The sequence below is a fragment of the Mercenaria mercenaria genome, chromosome 10 (assembly GCF_021730395.1).
Source record: "Mercenaria mercenaria strain notata chromosome 10, MADL_Memer_1, whole genome shotgun sequence".
In the NCBI taxonomy this organism is placed as follows: Eukaryota; Metazoa; Mollusca; class Bivalvia; order Venerida; family Veneridae; genus Mercenaria; species Mercenaria mercenaria.
This window is the reverse complement of record NC_069370.1, coordinates 28,662,096-28,685,548: the sequence shown is the minus strand read 5'-3', so window position 1 is coordinate 28,685,548 and position 23,453 is coordinate 28,662,096. Positions and strand designations below refer to the sequence as shown.

The 23,453-nt window shown below is 38.2% G+C and overlaps 1 protein-coding gene across 2 annotated transcripts in view; it reads left to right on the top strand.

The window, feature by feature from the left end:
* LOC123559577 (V-type proton ATPase subunit F-like) overlaps window positions 1-18,174 on the top strand; it is a 38,413-nt gene extending 20,239 nt beyond the window's left edge. For both annotated transcript variants that reach the window (XM_045351518.2, XM_053552566.1), the window contains 2 exons: window positions 4,540-4,662; window positions 16,005-18,174. In XM_045351518.2, coding sequence (XP_045207453.1) covers window positions 4,540-4,662; window positions 16,005-16,034 — 153 coding nt within the window. In that variant the 3' untranslated portion in view covers window positions 16,035-18,174. The remainder of the gene's footprint in view (window positions 1-4,539; window positions 4,663-16,004) is intronic.
* Window positions 18,175-23,453: the final 5,279 nt, after the last annotated feature.

The following is a 23,453-nucleotide window of genomic DNA, read 5'->3' as shown; positions in this document are numbered from 1 at the left end:
ATTTTTGGCTTGTGAACACTATAGAGACCACATTTTGCAATCAGCTTTAGTCAAACTTGCACACAGCTTGCATTGGCATAATATCTCGGTTCCTTTCGAAAACTCGCCAGATCCCATCATGGGTTCCAGAGTTATGGCTCCTTAAATGGACAAAATTAGCTATTTTTGGCTTGTGAACACGATAGATACTACATTTTGCAATCAACTTTAATCAAACTTACACACAACTTGTATTGGCATAATATCTTGGTTCCTTTCGAAAACTGGCCAGATCCCATCATGGGTTCCAGAGTTATGGCTCCATAAATGGACAAAATTGTTATTTTTGGCTTGTGAACATGATAGATACCACATTTTGCAATCAACTTTAATCAAACTTACACACAACTTGTATTGGCATATCTCAGTTCCTTTCAAAAATCTGGCCAGGTCCCATTATGGGTTCCAGAGTTATGGCCCCTTAAAGAGCTAAAATTTGCTATTTTGGCTTTTGAAGCAATATAGAGACTTCATTTATGGTTTGATTTGATACAAACTTGTAAAATCTCTCCAACAACAATAAATCTTGAATTTCATAATGAATCTTTCAGATCCAATCATAGGTTCTGGAGTTACAATCCCAGATTTACCCCTGAAAGAACCAAAATTAATTTTTACCTTGTGAACACGATAGAAGTGACATTTTATATTTGATTTTAACCACATTTACACACAACTTAAGTCACAATAAGAGCTCAATTCCTTTTCAAAACAGGCTAGATTTCCTTATGGGTTCTAGAGTTACTGCCCCTGAAAGGGACAGAATTTGCTATGTTGGCCCTTTCAGCCATATAGAGGTTTTATTTATGCTTTGATTTGAAACAAACTTACACAGAATGATTATCTTGATGATCTCTAGGCCTGGATCGAAACTGGGTCATGTGTCAAAAACTAGGTCATCAGGTCAAATCAAAGGAAAAGCTTGTTAACACTCTAGAGGCCACATTTATGACCCTATCTACATGAAACAAGGTCAGAATGTTTATCATGATGATTTCTAGGCCAAGTTCAAAACTGGGTCATATGGGGTCAAAAACTAGGCCACCTGGTCAAATCAAAGGAAAAGCTTGTTAACACTCTTGAGGCCACATTTATGACCCTATCTTCATGAAACTTGATCAGAATGTTTACATTGATGATTTCCAGGCCAAGTTGGAAACTGGGTCATACCGGGTCAAAACCTAGGTTACCCGGTCTAATCAAAGGAAAGCTTGTTTACACTCTTGTTCATTTGATGTGCATGGAACTCGGTCAGAATGGTTATCTGCATGAAATATCGGATGAAATTTTATCTATTATGTCATGTGGGGTCAAAAACTAGGTCGCCAGGTGAAATCAAAGAAAAAGCTTGTTTACACTATAGGGGGTACATTTTTAACGTATTATGGGAACGCCCCTGGCGGGCGGTTGGGCGGGCAGGTGGGCGGCGTCCACAGACTTTGTCCGGAGCATATCTTCTTCATGCATGGAGGGATTTTGATGAAACTTGGCACAAATGTTCACCATCATGAGACGGAGTGTCATGCGCAAGAACCAGTTCCCTGGATCTAAGGTCAATGTCACACTTTGAGGTCAAAGGTCAAATTCAAGAATGACTTTGTCCAAAGCATATCTTCTTTTTGCATGGAGGGATTTTGATGAAACTTCGCACAGTTGTTCACCGTCATGAGAGGGAGTGTCATGCGCAAGAACCAGGTCCCTAGGTCTAAGGTCAAGGTCACACTTAGAGGTCAAAGGATACAAGAATGAAAACTTTGTCCGGAGCATTTCTTCTTTATGCATGGAGGGATTTTGATATAACTTGGCACAAATGTTCACCACCACGAGATGGAGTGTTTTGCGCAAGAACCAGGTCCCTAGGTCTAAGGTCAAGGTCACACTTAGAGGCCAAAGGTCAGATACAAGAATGACTTTGTCCGAAGCATTTCTTCTTCATGCATGGAGAGATTTTGATGTAACTTGGCACAATTGTACACCATCATGAGACGAAGTGTCATGCGCAGGTCCCTTCTTTAGAATTACTTCCCTTTGTTGTTACTATAAATAGCTTGTATTGTAACTTTTTCATTACTAGTTGTAGGGAAAAATCAAGACCATTTTCTGTAATACAACATGCATGTTACATTCAATTCTGAGTTGTATTTTGACCTATCTCTACCTGGTAAGGATTTTTGTGTGGACTTACAAATTTTTTTGGAGGATTTTTTTTTTTCAAAGATTAACTTCCCTTAGTTGTTACTATAAATAACTTATATTGTAACTTCTTTATAATTGACTGTAGGGAAAAACCAAGACCACTTTTCTGTGGTACAACATAGATGCTGCTTTCAAATTTTAGGTGTATTTTAAGGTATCTCTACCTGGTAAGGAGTTTTTATGTGGATTTAGAAAGAATTACAATAATTACAATAATTACTTCCACAACATTAAAATTCCATTTGCAAATACAGGTGCTAGTGTAAAGAAATCTGCTGTGACGGGTGTATATTGTGACATTCTGGCACTCTTGTTGATTCTATCTTCATAAAACTTGGTCAGAATGTTTATCATAAAGTCTTGGATGTTTTTAAATCTGGGTCACATGGGGTCAGAAACTAGGTCACTAGATCAAATCAAAGGAAAAGTTTGTATACACTCTAGAGGCCACTTTTTTGCTCCGGTCTTCCCGAATCTTTGTCAGAATGTTTGTTTTTATGAAATTTTAGACAAGTTCGAATCTGGGTCATGTGGGATAAAAAAACTAGGTCAAATCAAAGAAAATGCTTGTTTACACTCAAGAGGCCACTTTTTTTGTCCAATATTAATGAAAATTGGTCAGAATATTTGTCTCCATAAAAACACTAGGTAAAACATGTTTACACTGTTATGGTGTGTTACTCAGGTGAGCGACCTAGGGCCATCTCGGCCCGCTTGTTACCAAACTTGGTTTGTAACACGCTTTAATTTGTTAAAATGGTTCCATTTGGCCCCCTTTAGAGGTCACAAGAACTGAAAATAGAAAAAGCTTTAAATGAATTTTTCCCCAGAACTATTCATGGATCTTCACCAAACTTGGTCTGTAACATCCTTGCATGATTCTCTCTGAAGTTTGTTAATTGGTTCTGCTTGGTTCCTTTAGATGACTGCCAAAGCTAAAAAAATGTTTAAACAACTTCTCATCATGATTCACCAAACTCAGTCAGAAGAATTAGAGCATGCTGTTTTAGAAAAAAAATATGATTTTGTGCATAGTCATTACTTACCTGTCAAATAATGTACATGTTTATATAGTGCATGGGATTGAATAACTGTTATGTAATATTGCACTCATTATATGAGCGTTATTTCTAGAGCTCAAAAAAGGCAGGGTGCTGTCAAAAAGGGGCAGGGGGCTGCCAAAAAGGAGCAGGGTGCTGTTTTTAACAGGAAAGTTGCATTTCCAGATGTTTATAGTTATGTATTCATAATACTTATGATTATTGCACACTTATCAAAGAATAAAGTGGTAAATGATATCTTCCAAAAACCAGTAACAGAGTTTACAAATGGGTTTTTACATTACATTGTACTTCTGATCATAACATTCAAGCCTTTTTCTTAAAAATGTCACTAAGGATGTCAACTTGTTCATGTGAATATGAATTTTTGGAGGCCTTTATATATGTATATAAGCTTGAAACCATGAACATATTACAACATAATGAAAAGGTCTGTTTCAGGTCAAATTGTAAACTAATATTTATCAAAATTCATTTTACATTGATTAGGTCTTTTGTCAATATTTCATTAACAGAAAAGTGCTATAAAACCCTGTACAAAATTATATCCAAAATGAACATTCCGGATACTGGTACACTTTCGGAATGTTGTCTAAAAGTGTTTTTTACTTTGTTTACTTGATGTTATAGGGTAAACCAGGGTTAGTTCCTTAAATTTTGATGTTACTTATCATAAAAAATATGCTGATTGTCAGCTTTTTTGAAGGAATTATGGAAAAATTGCATACGACATCGGGTGTAATTAGAATCGTGAACGGATATTTTAAACTTATTTTTGCTTTTGAAATTCATCAAATGTGTGCAATTTCCAGTTGAAATTACGGTAGGATCAGACTGCATTGATATACACTTATCATTATATTAAACGTTGGTCTAATTTAAGGCTTGCCTGAAGAAATCGTACAGGGCGCTTTTCACGTGCCGCTTACGGACAATTCATTAATTGGCGCTATTTTGACAGTACAAAGGATCAGTACTCTTTATCAATTAATTTTAACAATTTATTGATTCTTGCCGACTGTGTGCACTCGCCGTGACTAAATTTGCTGATCAAAAAATCGGCGAGGCATGTCTACAGGATAAAGGGCGGGATTTAGCAGAAGATCAAAGGAGGGTGCATTTTAAGTGCAGCGTGGCTGCAGTTATAAAGGGCAGGGCAGGGCGCCCCGCTGCGTCGCTCTAGAAATAACATTATTATATATCATATTGCATTATTATGTGGTACATGTTTTTTATATTGTAGATAGCAGAGATGATACGCCATGTTATAGACATGTATACAGATCCAATACCTGCTGTGTTAGAAATTCCCAGTAAAGAATGTCCCTATGATGCTAGCAAAGATTCTATTTTAAGACGAGCAAAGGTAAAACTTTTTAGAACAGGGTAGCTCTACTAACATCTTGTGATTTATTTGTCCCCTACTGGTTTTCAACCAGTTTCAGGGACTGTAGGATTGTGCTTTTCCATCCTTCTATCATTCTATCATTCCCTCTGTCCGCAATTCCGTGTCCGGTCCATAACTCTGTCATTCATCAAGGGATTTTAATATCACTTGGCACAAATATTCCCCATGATGAGCCGGTGTGTCTTGCACAAAACCCGGACCCCTAGCTCAAAGGTCACAATCACAATAGGAGGTCAAAGGTCAACAGGGCTTTTTTCCTGTCCAGTCCACAACTCTGCCATCCATAATCAGATGATGTGTTGTGCGCAACACCCAGAACCCTAGCTTGAAGGTCAAGGTCATACTTGGAGATCAAAGGTCAGTAGGGTTTTTATACACCCGTCTGAAAGATGGGACGTATTATGGGAACACCCTTTTGTCCACAAACTTTGTCCGGAGCATTTCTTCTTCATGCATAGAGGGATTTTGATGTAACTTGGCACAAATGTTCACCATCATGAGATGGAGTGTTTGGCGCAAGAACCAGGCCCCTAGGTCTAAGGTCAAGGTCACACTAAAAGGCCAAAGGTCAGATACAAGAATGACTTAGTCAGGAGCATTTCTTCTTCATGCATGGGTGGATTTTGATGTAACTTGGCACAATTGTTCACCATCATGATACAGAGTGTCATGCACAAGAACCAGGTCTCCTAGGTCTAAGGTCAAGGTCACGCTTTGAAGTCAAAGGTCAGATACAAGAATGACAACTTTGTCTAGAGCATTTCTTCTTCATGCATGGAGGGATTTTGATATAACTTGGCACAAATGTTCACCAACGTGAGACAGAGTGTTTTGCTTAAGAACCAGGTCCCTAGGTCTAAGGTCAAGGCCACACTTAGAGGCCAAAGGTCAGATACAAGAATGACTTTGTCTGGAGCATTTCTTCTTCATGCATGGATGAATTTTGATGTAACTTGGCACGATTGTTCACCATCATGAGACGGAGTGTCATGCACAAGAACCAGGTCTCCTAGGTCTAAGGTCAAGGTCACATTTAAAGGTCAAAGGTCAGATACATGAATGACAACTTTGTCCGGAGCATTTCTTTTTCATGCATTGAGGGAAAAAAAGATTTTTCAATTTTTCCTCAAAACTTGCCTATGTTTTGACCTATGATCCCAAGACTTGTTGTGTGGGTACCTGGACTAGAGACCTACTAAGACTAAAATTCTTAGCTATACATCCACTGACAAATATGCAGTTCAGGCAGCATCCATCGTTTTTAGCTCCACTATTCGGAGAATGGAGGTGCTATTCTACTCGCCCCGGCATCGGCGTGAAATTGGTTAAAGTTTTTTGGCAACCTTTGTTTTTCTTTGTTATTATTGCTGATATCTAACTGTAACTTCACATTAACATTGTTCAGCATGCAAACAAAGTATGTGCTGGTGCAGGGCCTATTATACCCAAGGTCAAGGTCACCAAGGTGTTATACTTAGGTTATTTTTAAGGTTAAAGTTTTTCGGCAACCTTTGTTTTTTAGCTCACCTGAGCCAAAGGCTCATGGTGAGCTTTTGTGACCGCTCAATGTCCGTCGTGTGTCCGTCAACATTTTCTAAAAAAATCTTCTTCTTGAAAACCACTTGGCAGAATTACACCAAACTTCACAGAAATGATCCTTGGGTGGACCTCTTTCAAAATTGTTCAAAGAATTGAATTCTATGCAGAACTCTGGTTGCCATGGCAACCGAAAGGAAAAACTTTAAAAATCTTCTTGCCCAAAACCACAGGGCCTAGGGCTTTCATATCAGGTGTGTAGCATCATCTAGTGGTCCTCTACCAAAATTTTTCAAATTATCCCCCTAGGGTCAAATATGGCCCTGCCCCGGGGGTCACATGGTTTATATAGACTTATATAGGGAAAACTTTGAAAATCTTCTTGTACAAAACCACACGATTCCTAGGGCTTTGATATTTGGTGTGTAGCATCATCTAGTGGTCCTCTACCAAGATTGTTCAAATTATCCCCCTAAGGTCAAATATGGCCCCACCCCGGGGGTCCCAAGTTTTACATAGACTTATATAGGAAAAAAAGTTTAAAAATCTTCTTGTCTGAAACCACAGCACTTAGACCCTTGATATTTGGTTTGTAGCATTGTCTTATGGTCCTCAACCAAAATTGTTCAAATTGTACTCCTGGGGTGAAAAGAGGCCTTGGCCTGGGGGTCTGGAGGGATTTGATGTAACTTGGCACAATTGTACACCATCATGAGACGGAGTGTCATGCGCAGGTCCCTTCTTTAGAATTACTTCCCTTTCTTGTTAGCTCACCTGAGCCAAAGGCTCAGGGTGAGCTATTGTGATTGTTCACCGTACGGCTGTACGTACGTCTGTCCATCCGTCCACACTTTCCTTTAAACAACATCTCCTCCTAAACCACCAAGCCAATTTTGATGAAACTTCACAGGGATGATCCTTGGATGGTTTTCTTTAAAAATTGTTCAAAGAATTGAATTCCCTACAGAACTCTGGTTGCCATGGCAACAAAAAGGAAAAACTTTAAAAACTCTTCTTGTCCAAAACCACAAGGCCTAGGGCTTTGATATTTGGTGTGTAGCATCATCTAGTGGGCCTCTACTAAGATTGTTCAAATTAATCTCCTAGGGTCAAATATGGCCTACATGGTTTATATAGACTTATATAGGGAAAAACTTTGAAAATCTTCTTGCCAAAGCCATAAGGCCTAGGGCTTTGATATTTAGTATGTAGCAAAATCTAGAGGGCCTCTACAAAGATTGTTCAAATTATGCCCCTAGTATATAATATGGGCCCGTCCTCAGGGGGTCACTTTGTTTCTATAGACTTATATAGGGAAAAACTTTGAAAATCTTCATGTCAAAAACAAAAGGGCCTAGGGCTTTGATATTTTGTATGTAGCATCATATAGTGGGCCTCTGCCAAGATTGTTCAAATGATCCCCCTAGGCTTAAATATGGCCCCGCCCAGGGGGGGTCACATGGTTTATATAGACTTGTATAGGAAAAAAACTTTAAAAATCTTCTTGCCTGAAACTGCAAGGCCTAGGCTTTTGATATTTGGTAAGTTGCATTGCCTAGTGGTCTACTACCAAAATCGTTAAAATTATTCCCCTGGGGTGAAAAGAGGCCCTGCCACGGGGTTCCCTAGTTTTACATAGACATATAATACTATAGGAATTTTTTTTTAAAATCTTCAAGTTCAAGGTGTATGCCTTTGATATTTTGTATGTATAATCGCCTAGCTGATCTCTAACAAGATTGTTCGAATTATGCCCCTGGGGTGAAAAGAGGCCCCGCCCCAGGGGTCACTTGATATATGAGTTATATAGGAAAAAATACTTTAAATATTATCAGATCATATTTCCAAGACTGTTTAATGATATTTACCTGATGACCCAAACTGTCACCCGACTGTGACCTTGACCTACTGACCTACTTTCTTGTTTTTTTTAAGATACAACCTTGAAATTTGGATGACATGTACAGTTTTGCACACCGATCTTAAAACTGACTTTCAGTGACCATGAATGTTACCCACTGACCTACTTTCTTGTTTTTAGCTCACCTGAGCACAAAGTGCTCAGGGTGAGGTATTGTGATCGCTCACCGTCCGGCGTCCGTCCGTCCGTCCGTTGTACGTCCGTCCACACTTTCCTTTAAACAACATCTCCTCCTACACCAACAGGCCAATTTTGATGAAACTTCACAGGGATGTTCCTTGGATGGCCCCCTTTCAAAATTGTTCAAAGAACTGAATTCCATGCAGAACACTGGTTGCCATGGCAACCGAAAGGAAAAACTTTAAAAATCTTCTTCTCAAAAACCAGAAGCCATAGAGCTTAGATATTTGGTGTGAAGCATTGCCTAGTGGACCTCTACCAAATTTGTTCAAATCATGACCCCGGGGTCAAAATTGACCCCGTCCCAGGGGTCACTTGATTTTACATAAGAAAATCTTAAAAAATCTTCTTCTCAAAAACCAGAAGCCTTAGAGCTTAGATATTTGACATGTAGCATTGCCTAGTGGACCTCTACTAAAATTGTTCAAATCATGACCCCGCCGTAGGGGTCACTTGATTTTACATAGGAAAATCTTCAAAAAATTTCTAAAAATAGACCAGAAGGCCTAGAGCTTTGATATTTCACATGTAGCATTGCCTAGTGGACCTCTACAACATTTGTTCAAATCGTGTCCCCCGGGGTCAGAATTGACCCCGCCCCAGGGGTCACTTGATTTTACATAGGAAAATATTTAAAAAATCTTCTTCTCAAAAACCAGAAGCCCTAGAGCTCAGATGTTTGACATGTAGCATTGCCTAGTGGACCTCTACTAAAGTTGTTCAAATTATGACCCGGGGGTCAAAATTGACCCCGCCCTAGGGATGACTTGACTTTACATAGGAAAATCTTCAAAAGTTTTCTAAAAATAAACCAGAAGGCCTAGAGTTAGATATTTCACATGTAGCATTACCTAGTGGACCTCTACAAAATTCGTTCATATCATGACCCCCTGGGTCAAAATTGACCCCGCCCCAGGGGTCACTTGATTTTACATAGGAAAATCTTCAAAAATTTTCTAAAAATAAACCAGAAGGCCTAGAGACTAGATATTTGACATGTAGCATTGCCTAGTGGACCTCTACAAAATTTGTTCAAACCTTGTTCCCGGGGGTCAAAATTGACTCCGCCCCTAGGGGTCACTTGATTTTGCATAGGAAAATCTTAAAAAAAAATTCTAAAAATAAACCAGAAGGCCTAGATCTTAGATATTTGACATGTAGCATTGCCTATTAGACTTTTACAAAGTTTATTCAAATCATGACCCCTGGGGTCAAACTGCCCCTGCCCCATGAGGTTACTTGATTGTACATAGAAAAATTTTCAAAATTTTCTAAAAATAAACCAGAAGAGCTTAGATATTTGACATGTAGCATTGCCTAGTGGACCTCTACAAAAAGTTTTCAAATCTTGTTTTTAAAGTTACTTAATGAAAATTTCAACTATATTTTCTCATAATTCTTTTGATTGATTTCTATTATGATCTTTTGACCTTGAAGACTTGTCCTTAAGTGCAATGATAACAGGTGAGCGATATAGGGCCATCATGGCCCTCTTGTTTAAGATACAGCCTTGAAATTTGGATGGCATGTGCAGTTTTGCACCCTGGTCTTAAAACTGACGTTCAGTGACCATGAATATGACCTACTGACCTACTTTCTTGTTTTTGAAGCTTTAGCAAAGAAATTTGTTCAAGCAAGCAACTTTACTCAGGTGAGCGATATAGGGCCATCATGGCCCTCTTGTTACTATATATAGCTTATATTGTAACTTTTCCATTACTAGTCGTAAGGAAAAATCAAGACCACTTTTCTGTAGTACAACATGCATGTTCCATCCAATTTTGAGGTGTATTTTGACCTATCTACCTGGTAAGGATTTTTGTGTGGACTTACAATTTTTTTTTTTTTTTTTTTAAATTAACTTCCCTTAGTTGTTACTATAAATAACTTACATTGTAACTTTTTTATAATAAACCGTAGGGAAAAACCAAGACCGCTTTTCTGTGGTGCAACATAGAGGTTACTTTCAAATTTTAGGTGTATTTTAAGGTATCTCTATCTGGTAAGGAGTTTTTTTGTGGACTTCGAAAAACAAAAGAATTACAATAATTACCATACTAAACAGCTACAAAATTCAATTTGCAAATACAGGTGCTATTTGCTAATTTGCTGTGACGGGTGTATATTGTGACATTCTGGCCCTCTTGTTTGACTTGGAAATCAGTTAAACGTTTCATACCAGTCCATATTTTGCCTAACCTGTTTGTCATATGGATTTGAAACTTTGACCACTTGTTTACCATCATAGTCTACATATGTAGGCAAGAGTACATTAACAAGGACAAGGACTTTAGCTCAGTTATGACCCTTTTTGACATAGAAATTAGTTAAATTTCACATACCATTCCATATTTTGTCTAAACTGTTTGGTATATGGCTTTGAAACTTTGAGCACTTGCTTACCATCACACATTGTCATATAGTGCAAGACTTATCCAAATCCACAAATACTGGTAATTGTTTGGCTTATCTAGTTTTCTTCTTTTGTCTGAAAACCTCTGGAAATATTTTGATCCCATACTTCCATCAATTCTTCGAATAGTTGAGCATGCTGTCAACAGCCAGCTCTTGTTCTTGATGCACTTTCACTCAGTCTCTTTTTATTATGTCTCTGAGACATATTGTTTTTGCCTTCACCTTGTGTCTGTCCGTCTGTCTGCATTAAGCTTGTCCGGCTTTCACAGGTCAAACTGCTGGCCGGATTTCGACGAAACTTCACTAGGGATCAGTACCAAGCCTAGTTGTGCATATCGCCGGCACAATCTGCTTCGCTGCACAAAATGGCCGCCAGAGCATAAAATAGAAAATTATTGTCTGGCTTTCACAGGTCAAACTGCTGGCTGGATTTCAACGAAATCAGTACCAAACCTAGTTGTGCATATCACTGGCACGTTCAGCTTTGCTGCACAAAATGGCCACCAGAGCCACCAGAGCTAAAAATAGAAAATATTGTCCGGCACTTACAGGTCAAACTGCTGGACAGATTTCGATGAAACTTCACAGGAGTGATCAGTACCAAGCCTAGTTATGCATATTGCCGTCGTGTTCAGCTTCTCTGCACAAAATGGCCGCCAAAGCTAAAAATAGAAAAATCAGATCTATTCATCACCAACATCAAATGACACAAGGGCCATAACTAAGCCAATATTTTAGCTCACCTGAGCCAAAGGCTCATGGTGAGCTTTTGTGACCACTCAGTATCCGTCATCCATCCGTCAACATTTTCTAAAAAATCTTCTAGAAAACCACTGGGCAGAATTGCCATTGTGGGGAATCACATGATCAAGATAATCTCTAAAGCAAAATAAATTAATGAATACTATGGGATAATATTGAAGCAACTTTTGATGTAAATCTAAAATATAGCCTATCATATGGCAACATATATATATATATACCGGTATACGAAAACCACATAGATTTCAATCACAAATTGTGTTGTCCAGGGGGTGTCTGTCCAGGGGGGTGTTTTGAGACGGCTTGTCCAGGGGGGTGTTTTTCAGAAAAAATGCCTTCCATAGGTTGTCCAGGGGGTGTCTGTCTAGGGGTGGTCTCTGAAGACAACTTGTCCAGGGGGGTGTTTTTCAGGAAAAATGCCTTCCATAGGTTGTCCAGGGGGGTCTGTCCAGGGGGGTCTTTTGAGACAGCTTGTCCAGGGGGGTATTTTTCAGAAAAAATGCCTTCCATAGGTTGTCTGTCTAGGGGGGTGTTTTGAGACGGCTTGTCCAGGGGGGTCTTTTTCAGAAAAAATGCCTTCCATAGGTTGTCCAGGGGGTGTCTGTCCAGGGGGGTGTTTTGAGACGGCTTGTCCAGGGGGGTGTTTTTCAGAAAAAATGCCTTCCATAGGTTGTCCAGGGGGTGTCTGTCCAGGGGGGTGTTTTGAGACGGCTTGTCCAGGGGGGTGTTTTTCAGAAAAAATGCCTTCCATAGGTTGTCCAGGGGGTGTCTGTCCAGGGGGTCTTTTGAAATGGCTTGTCCAGGGGGGTGTTTTTCTGGAAAAATGCCTTCCATAGGTTGTCCAGGGGGTACACTGTGTAATAATTTCTTTGTCCAGCGGGGTGTTTTCCCTACTTATGCTTGTCCAAGGGGGGTGTTTTAGGGGTGTGTCCAAGGGGGGTATTTGGGGGTTGAAATGCCTTCCATAGGGGGGGGTGCGGATATTTTCTGGAATAGCCCAATCACTTCAAGTTTTACATAGACTTATATAGGAAAAAATCTTCTTGTCTGAAACTGCAAGGCCTTTGCTTTTGAAATTTGGAATTTTGCATTACCTTGTGGTCCTCTACCAAAATTGTTCAAATTATGCCCCTGGGGTGAAAAGAGACCCTGCCCCAGGGGGTCTCGAGTTTTTATATTGACTTATATAGGAAAAAAACTTTAAAAATCTTCTTACCTGAAACAGCAAAGCCTAGGCTTTTGATATTTGGTATGTTGCCTTTCCTAGTGTATCTCTGCCAAAATTGTTCAAATTATGTCCCTGGGGTGAAAAGAGGCCCTGCCCTGGGGGTACCAATTTTAACATAGACTTATATAGGAAAAAAAAATAAAGATCTTCTTGTCTGAAAGTTTAAGGCCTAGGCCTTTGATATTTGGTATGTAGCATAGCCTAGTACGTGGATCTCTAACAAGATTGTTCAAATTATGCATTTGGGGTGAAAAGAGGCCCCGCTCTTGGGGGTCACTTGGTATATGAGTTATATAGGAAAAAATACTTCAAAAATTATCAGATCATATTTCCTAGACTGTTTAATTATAATAACCTGATGACCCCAAGCGTTTAGGGATCACTTGACTCTGACACTTGACCTGCTGACCTACTTCTTGTTTTTTAAAATACAGCCTTGAAATTTGGAAGACATGTACAGTTTTGCACATCGATCTTATTCTTAAGACTGACTTTCAGTTACCACGAGTGTGACCTACTGACCTACCAGGGTCACCATGGCCCTCTTGTATGAATATTGCCCCTGCTTTATTTAGAATTTCAGGTTAAATTTGTAGTAAAGGCCTTTGATGAAAATAGGAGGGAAAACTCACAAAGAAATGATTTTTGGTGAAAACATTATACAAGATGTATGTAACAAAGAAAAGTGTCACGGTGCAAAATGCATTATTTTGGGGTAAAAGGTGAAACTGTGAATTTCTGGAATCAACCCATAATAATGTCAATGTTTTTATTAAGAAAGTGAATTTCTGCATGGTTGTAGAGAATTATAACACAAAAAAATTAAGCTCATGACAATTTTCAAAAAAATTGAAGATTGCCACCAAAATCCAAGATGGCCACCATTAAATTCTCATTATACAGAGTATTTCACAAAAGTCAAATAGTGTCCAGCATCAAAGAAGATACACACATTTTATTTCAAAACACACAAACTTCAGTCTAAAACAAATTCAAGATGGCTTCCCAATTCCAAAATGGCCACCACAAGACATTTAGGCATACAGACACTGAATAGGAAAATTGCGAGAAAAATGGGTTGACTGAAAATATTTTTCTTGCATCAAACATGACCCCAACTTTTCTTTCGATTTTTATACAGCACTGACAAAATTCTTCAAGAAAATGTAAGTTACAGACATTTAAAATAGATCCTGATGTGTGCAGCTGCCATTGGAAATAATTGACAGTTTTATATAGAATAAAAAAGAACAGCTATTTAGTGTGCTGTAACATACAAGGAAACATTGGTAAAAATTGAAATCTGACCAGATGAGGATGGAAAAGGTCTCCTTTGTTTAGAATTTGATTAAAAAATGACAAATTGATTGCAATTTTGCATTAAATATTGATAAAACACAAAAATATCACATTTTCAATATTTTGGGTGTACAGTATGTTTTCTCAAAAACTGCATATTAGTACATGTAGCCTAAAGAATGCTAATTTCTGGTAGTTAGATTACTTAAAATAATCGGAAAAAGTTGTTTCCCTTTGAAAATGAATGCCATTTGTACTTAAAATAATCGGGAACAGTTGTCTCCCTTTGAAAATGAATGCCATTTGTAAAGAAATAAAGATAAACAATTGCTGAAAACTGTGTTCCACCTTGTTATGCGAAATTTCACCACTCGCACGCTATTGCAAATGCATCAAAACGAACATGTGTAACAGTTCTTTGAAAATGGTGAGTTTTTAAAGGCGTTTAACTGTCCGGAAGTGGAGCCCCTTTAGGCAGCCCTTTTCCGGAATTCAATGTTTATATCAGTATACTGACACTTGTTTCGTAAAGTAATATACATGTTTTACATGCTGTTCAATTTTCATGTCAAACAACTCTTTCTTTCTATGATTTGGTGTTGTTTGATTTTTGTTTCTCAATGCCTCCATCGAAACCTTAATTTTGATATTGATCAGGTCAATGACCTGATAACAAAATAAAATATCAGGCAAGTGATATCAGGCAATTTGCATAGTACTTGCATGATAAATAGAGAATAATAGGTTAGTGCCGTAGATGAGAAAGTTTATCTGGCGAGGTGGAGGAGGTTATCGGGTGAGCCGAAGGCTTTAGTATCTTGAACAATGTAATGGGTCCAATCGCTAAGGTGACTATGTCTCAGACTAGCTGACAAACTATGTAGAATGTCCTTTGTTAAAACGTAGAGTTGGTGAGACCATATACCTCATATACAAATATTTTCCTGTCAGACGATGTCTTTGAATGGACAACATCGACTTTCGCATAGGTGTTCAGCCTATGTTCTCTTACTTGAAGCTGCAACTAGGTATGATTGCCCTATCTCTAGGATGCTCAGCGCATATATATGCTATAACATATAGCATTAAATATGCCCCCCAATGCATTGGCTTTACTTCGCCAATAACATTGAACTGGAACTCTTGTACTGACTCAGAAGATCACCAGACCAAACGTCTCTGTCTTAGCTTTCCAATGCTTATCCTGTATTTGCTATCGTCTATCCCGTAGAGGTTTAATTTCTATGCGCTGGCCCTAAAGCTCGCATCTAGTTACAGTAATGCAAGTCTTCTTTAGTCTCAAACGTCTTCTTTTATATAATGTATCTGCTCTGACAGTCAGCAATAGCTCATTTAACAAGGTACTGGGATAAATAATAAGTTGAATCTTCAATGTGTTAACATCAATCGCTGGATACAGAATGACTTCCTTGTCATCCATCTACTTATCTATACCTTTGGTGCTATTTATGGAACTTGTTTCTGATTGGTCCAAATTTGAACATATTTTACAATGAGTACTTGCTCAAACATAAAGAGTATAAAGAGCAAGGGAGATAAGGGCTCACCCTGTTTCAAACCGATAGTTACATTGAAGAAATCAGAAATATTTTACACAAGCATGAACATTACAATATATACATTTAGCATGTTAGTCATTTTACAGCTTATACCTGATTTTACCAATCCATAAATCCATAAAGCATCTCTGTTAATTGTAACAAAGGCCCTCTGATAATCAATGAAAATGCACCCACCATAATTTTGACTTTTTCAATAAGACCTTTTGTATAATAACATGTAATAAGAAAACAGATTTAATTGAAATGTGCTTATCCAATCATCATAGCATTTTGTAGTTTTTCTGTCCATCAAGATGATTTGGGCAAATTCCAGCTACCATTTATATTGTTTGGTTACTCAGAATGCACTTTAATTTGAGCTTGTTTTGTGTTTCAGGGTATGTTTTCAGCTGAAGACTTCAGATGAGGACGTTTACAGTCTAGCTAGCTGAATAGAAAAAATAAGAGTTAATAATCGGAACATACATTTAGTATAGACTCTGCAATGTGTTATATTTTGTTTCAATGAATGTTTATGTTTTACGTCAGACTTGTGCTGGACGCAAACATCCCTGGAAGTGTTACAGACCAGTGGGATTCTTGTTTGTAAACAGTTTTCATGTTGAAGATATATAGAATATTTTAGAACATAACCTGCTGGCTTTTATAGTTATTCTAATGCCTGATCACAAATTTATCTCAGAAATAAAATATATATAAAAGCTTAACCAAGAGGAGACAGTTATTTTTATGGTTCAAGCACGATTTTTGAAACTTCTTTATCCACGACAAAAAATGTGAAAGCCTGTTGTATAGAAGGAAATCATGTATTCAAGGAAAATTGATTTAAAGGCTCTTACTGAACATACAGAGAAACAGTGTTGTACCTTTATACCTGTTTCATTCCATATCTGGAGTTGTTAGTATTCACTTTATATTTTTTAGCTATTTTCAACATGAAGAACTGTCAAAAAGGCTTTTATGAAAGAAATTTTCTATTTAATGTTGTAAATATTGTTTCAGTGAGATAGAAGTGAAACTCGAATTTTGAATATATATGAGAACTGTGTGATTCGTCGAAATTAGCACCAGCCTTTAGAAAGAAGACTAAAATCTTACAGTTAATCTGTGAATCAAACAATCATCATGAATAAAAGCAGTTGTATAACCATCATGTCAAAAATAAATTTACCATATGCTGTATATCTATAGTGTCTCAAGTGGTTATCATGCCACCATTGTTTTTAGCTCAACTATTCGAAGAATAGTTTAGCTATTCTACTCACCCTGGCGTCGGCATTGGCATCGGCGTCACACCTTGGTTAAAGTTTTGCATGCAAGTACATATGGCCATCATTTAAAGGCATATAGCTTTGAAACTTATTTTTTCTTTTTCTTGGTCAATGACCAACTTAACTAGGTCAAGTCCCATAACTCTGACATGTATTTTGGGCAAATTATGCCCCTTTCTGGACTTAGAAAATCCTGGTCAAAGTTTTACATGCAAGTTACTATCTCCAAAACTAATGCAGATATTGAATTGAATCACATGTGTCTTCGGGGTTTTAAATCTAGTTGATAGCATCAAGTTCCATAACTCTGACCAGTATTTTAGGCAAAGTATGCCCCTTTTGGACTAAGAAAATCCTGGTTAAAGTTTTGCGTGCAAGTACATACAGCTATTACTTAAAGACATATAGATTTGAAACGTATTTTTTTCTTTTTCTAGATCAATTACCAACCTCACTGGGTCAAGTCCCATAACTCTGACATGTATTTTGTGCCAATTATGCCCCCTTTTGGATTTAGAAAATCCTGGTTAAAGTTTTACATGCAAGTTACTATCTCCAAAACTAATGCAGATATTGAATCTTCACATGTGTCTTCGTACAATTACCAAACTCACTGTGTCAAGTCCCATAACTCTGACATGTATTTTGGACACATTATGCCCCTTTCAAGACTTAGAAAATCCTGGTTAAAGTTTTACATGCAAGTTACTATCTCCAAAACTTCAGATATTGAATTGAAACTTCACATGTGTCTTCGGGGTTATAAATCTAGTTAATAGCATCAAGTCCCATAACTTTGACCTGTATTTTGGGCAAAGTATGCCCCCTTTTGGACTTAGAAAAACCTGGTTAAAGTTTTACATGCAAGTTACTATCTGCAGTACAAATGCAGATATTAAATTGAAACTTCACATGTGCCTTCTGGGTTATAAAACAAGTTGATTTCATCAGGTCCCATAACTCTGATATGCATTTTGGTCAAATTATGTCCCCTTTTGAACTTGTTACTATCTCCAAAACTAATGCAGATACTGATTTGAAACTCTATAGTTATTTTAACATTTAGGGTAATATTTTCCTGCTTCTGGGACAATATTTTGAATAGTTGAGCACTGGTTGTCTTACGGACAGCTCTTGTTCATTCTTTAGTAGGTTCATTCTGTATATGTTATGGATATACTGTGACAGTTATATGTAACAGTGTTGTACTTAATTTAGACCCATTTTCTTTTTAAGGAGATCATTGTAATGTAAAAATAGTTGCTAGAGAGATAAGATTTGTTATTTTTTACTCCATTAAATTCGAGAATTTCAAGTTAGAATTGATTACAGTGCAACACCACTCCCTCGAGAATCAGTGTCTTTAGCTCCCTGGCTTAATCAAGTGTAACACCGCTCCTTGGAGCATCAATGTCTTTAGTTCCTCGGCTTAATCAAGTGTAACACCGCTCCCTCGAGCATCAGTGTCTGGGGTTCCTCGGCTTAATCAAGTATAACACCGCTCCCTCAAGCATCAGTGTCTTTAGTTCCTCAGTTTAATCAAGTGCAACACCGCTCCCTCAGGCATCAATGTCTTTAGTTCCTCGGCTTAATCAAGTGTAGTGCAACACCGCTCCCTGGAGCATCAATGTCTTTAGTTCCTCGGCTTAATAAAGTGTAACACCGCTCCCTTGAGCATCAATGTCTATAGTTCCTCGGCTTAAGTGCAACACCGCTCCCTCGAGCATCAATGTCTTTAGTTCCTCGGCTTAATCAAGTGCAACACCGCTCCCTCGAGCATCAATGTCTTTAGTTCCTCGGCTTAATCAAGTGCAACACCGCTCCCTCGAGCTTCAATGTCTTTAGTTCCTCGGCTTTATCAAGTGCAACACCGCTCCCTGGAGCATCAATGTCTTTAGTTCCTCGGCTTAATCAAGTGCAACACTGCTCCCTCGAGCATCAATGTCTTTAGTTCCTCGGCTTAATCAAGTGCAACACCACTCCCTCGAGCATCAATATCTTTAGTTCCTCCACTTTATCAAGTGCAACACCGCTCCCTCGAGAATCAATGTCTGGAGTTCCTCGGCTTAATCAAGTGCAACACCGCTCCCTCGAGCTTCAATGTCTTTAGTTTCTCGGCTTAATCAAGTGCAACACCGCTCCCTGGAGCATCAATGTCTTTCGAGCATCAATGTCTTTAGTTCCTCGGCTTAATCAAGTGTAACACCGCTCCCTTGAGCATCAATGTCTTAAGTTCCTCGGCTTAATCAAGTGTAACACCGCTCCCTCGAGCATCAGTGTCTGGGGTTCCTCGGCTTAATCAGGTGTAACACCGCTCCCTTGAGCATCAGTGTATTTAGTTCCTCAGCTTAATCAAGTGTAACACCACTCTCTTGAGCATCAATGTCTTTAGTTCCTCAGCTTAATCAAGTGTAACACCGCTCGCTCGAGCATCAATGTCTTTTAGCTCCTTGGCTTAATCAAGTGTAACACTGCTCCCTCGAGCATCAATGTCTTTAGTTCGTTGGCTTAATCAAGTGTAACACCGCTCCCTTGAGAACCGATGTCTGGAGTTCCTCGGCTTAATCAAGTGTAACACTGCACCACTCTTGAATGAAGACGTCACCCCAGAGGTGCATAGCAAGGTATTAGAGGGGGTGTCTTTGCCAATGTTAGGGGGTCAGGGGGATCTTCCCCTAGATTTTTTTTTGAAATACAGGTATGAAATGGTATCCTCAGGTGCATGTATTGGTGGGTGTACTCCCCTCACAAAAGGGGCTCAGGGGGCTCTCCCCCTGGATTTTTAACCAGGTTTTCGTAGAAAACTGGTTATTAGATTGGGGTATGTCGACGGACGGGCGGGCAGGCGTCAAACTTGGTTTCCGTACAATAACTTTAGTTTGGAACAAGTTATAGACACCAAACTTGGCCTGTAGATAGACGATAAGGAGATGAAGCTTGGGATTGCATTTGGGTCAAGGTCAAGGTCCCTGTTGCTAAAAATAGAAAAAATGGTTTCAGCACAATAACTTTAGTTTTCATTAATGTATTGAAATTAAACTAGGCCTATAGGTAGCTTATAGAAAAACCAAGGTTTGGATTGTATATGGGATCATTGGGGTCAAGTTCAAGGTCAGGATAACTTATTTAATCTTCACACTTTTTAGCTACTTTTTAGTCAATGGGACGGAAGGGTGTCAGTTCAAATCCAACTGAGATCCAAATTTTTTTAATTTTTTTTTGGTCAATGTCACAGTTACTAAAATAGATTTTTTCTCTAAAAATAGATTTTTTTCTCTAAAAATAGTTTTTTAGCTCATCTGATTTTTTGAAAAAAAATGATGAGTTATTGTCATCACTTGAGCAGTTGTCGGCGTCGGCGTCGGCGTTGCCTGGTTAAGTTTTATGTTTAGGTCAGCTTTTCTCCTAAACTATCAAAGCTATTGCTTTGAAACTTGGAATACTTGTTCACCATCATAAGCTGACCCTGTATAGCAAGAAACATAACTCCATCTTGCTTTTTGCAAGATTTATGGCCCCTTTTGTACTTAGAAAATATCAGATTTCTTGGTTAAGTTTTATGTTTAGGTCAACTTTTCTCCCAAACTATCAAAGCTATTGCTTTGAAACTTGGAATACTTGTTCACCATCATAAGCAGACCCTGTACATCAAGAAACATAACTCCATCTTGCTTTTTGCAAGATTTATTGCCCCTTTTGGACTTAGAAAATCAGTTTTCTTGGTTAAGTTTTATGTTTAGGTCAGCTTTTATCCTAAACTATCAAAGCTATTGCTTTAAAACTTGCAACACTTGTTCACCATCATAAGTTGACCCTGTACAGCAAGAAACATAACTCCATCCTGCTTTTTGCAAGATTTATGGCCCCTTTTGGACTTAGAAAATATCAGATTTCTTGGTTAAGTTTTATGTTTAGGTCAACTTTTTCTCTTAAACTATCAAAGCTATTGCTTTGAAACTTGCAACACTTGTTCACCATCATAAGCTGACCCTGTACAGCAAGCAGCGTAACTCCATCCTGCTTTTTGCAATAGTTATTGCCCCTTTTGGACTTAGAAAATCATTTTCTTGGTTGAGTATTATGTATAAGTCAACTTTTCTCATAAACTATCAAAGCTATTGCTTTAAAACCTGCAACAGTTTTTCACCATCATAAGTGGACACTGTAAATCAAGAAACATAACTCTATCCTGCTTTTTGCAAGAATGATGGCCCTTTTTAGACTTAGAAACTCATGGGTAGGACAATATTTCTATTACACAAAAAAAATCAGATGAGCGTCAGCACCCGCAAGGCGGTGCTCTTGTTTTACTCGGTGTGATCATCAAAAAGGTGGTTTCTGCTTTATAATTTTAGTTTGGACTTACTTACTGCCACCAAACTTTGTGTACAGTAAGCTTATCTGAAAAATTAGCTTTGAATGATATTTGGGGTAACTGTTACTAAAAATAGAATGATGGTTTCCACTCAATATCTTTAGTTTGGGTACACTTATTGTCAGTATACTTGGTGTGTAGATAGCTTTTATCAAACACAAATGGTTGGGTGGAAAAAAATGTTCACCACCACGAGACGGAGTGTCATGCGCAAAAACCAGGTCCCTAGGTCTAAGGTCAAGGTCACACTTAGGGGCCAAATGTCAGATACAAGAATGACTGTCCGGAGCATTTCTTTTTCATGCATGGAGGGATTTTGATGTAATGTAACAGAATTGTACACCATCCTGTGATGGAGTGTCATACGCTGGTCCCTTCTTTAGAATTACTTCCGTTTGTTGTTACTAGCTTATATTGTAACTTTTTCATTACTAGTCGTAGGGAAAATTTGAGACCACTTTTCTGTAGTACATATTATTAGGATATTATTCAAACACTGCTTATTCTTGTTAGGATGTAGAAGGTACATAGTGCAATGTGAAAATGATATTGTATCAAGCCTGTTTTTTACTGACACATATATCCCGCGACAACCTATTTTCGGACACAACCCGTATTCGGCCGGCCCCGGTAATGTTTTAGTTTTCCTGGAAAACACGCCCCTTCCGGTTTCCCACACGCATGCTGTGTTTACAAGCACCATACAAATGTCACGCTGGTAGTTTTGAAGAAAAATAGAAATTAAAAGGGTAACCAAATGATAAAAACTTACATACTGTTATATTTTTTATTTTTTCACTATTCCCACAATATCACGTCCAAAATATGTGTTTTTTAGAAATAAATCCAATGTTTTCATGTTGAAAGCTCTGTCGTCTGACAGATGAGGTTTTTTTTACAGGCTCCGCCCCCACTATCAAATTTTGCAAAAGTATACTTCACACAAAAAGTTACCACTTATAGACCCCTGTACCTTACGAGGTTTTCTTAATCAATTGGTTAATGAAATTTTAAATAGTAGTAGTAAAGTTTTTTTTCTCTGTTTCTTTTCAGAATCATATGCCCACTAGGGGATCATACAGACCCTATGATGATAATATGTAAGGGATGGGTACACTTATCATATTGTATGTAACAGTGAGGGTAACTGGAATAGGAGACACGTTCCTGTGTCCCATTTGTGCTGATCCCACCAACTAACTCTATAAACTAACACTGAAAATACTTTATAAATACGTTTTGGGTAGTTTTCTTGATACTAACAGTTAAAATGAATGTTCGAAATTTGTTTAAACTGTTTCTGACTTTTTGTGAAGTAGACTTTGGAGCGCAGTATATTTTGAAGCAGGTGTCCGAAAACAGGTTGTACAACTTCCGGTTAATGGGAAAGTAGGTCAGCCATGTTGGAAAGGATATCTAAAACATGCTGCGGGATGTGGGTTGTTTACTTGCGTATTTTTTAGGATAAATGATTGTTGAACAAAACTCCAGCATTTATAATTGTTGTACATTTTCAACGTAGCGAAACCGTAGCGATATACCGTTAGGTGTCCGAAAACGGGTTGTACCGGGATACTGTACCACTGCGCATGACCACCGGAGGGTGATGGTATGATGGTGAAAACGCGATGGAACGATGGTGATAATGCAATGGTATGATGATGAAAACACGATGGCACAATAGTGAAAACGCGATGGTACGATGGTGAAAACGCGATGGTACAATGATGAAAAATGATATTACGTTGACATTTCATCATCGTACCATTACATTATTGCGATTTCATCATTGTGCCATCGCGTATTCACCATTGTGCCATCATTGTTTTGTCATCGTGCCATTGCGTTTTCGTCATCGTACCATAGTACATCGCGGTTCAGGATTCAATAAAAAGTCACGACACCGTAATTACGGTATTCATATAAGTTTTCGTCGGGAGTTCAATCCCCATTTTTGTCAGTTTGCATTACATACTTTGTGTAAGTTTTTGTTTTGTTTCTTATTTTCATATAAAATTGGTAGTATCTATAAATCAGTCAATCCTAAAATTATGGCCGAGCAATGCTTTTATTAAAGTGAAGTGTAAGATTAATATAAAACTTATACAACTAACTCATATAGGTTTTAAAAATATAACAGGAAAGCTTATAAAACATTAAGCACCTTGCTATTACTGGG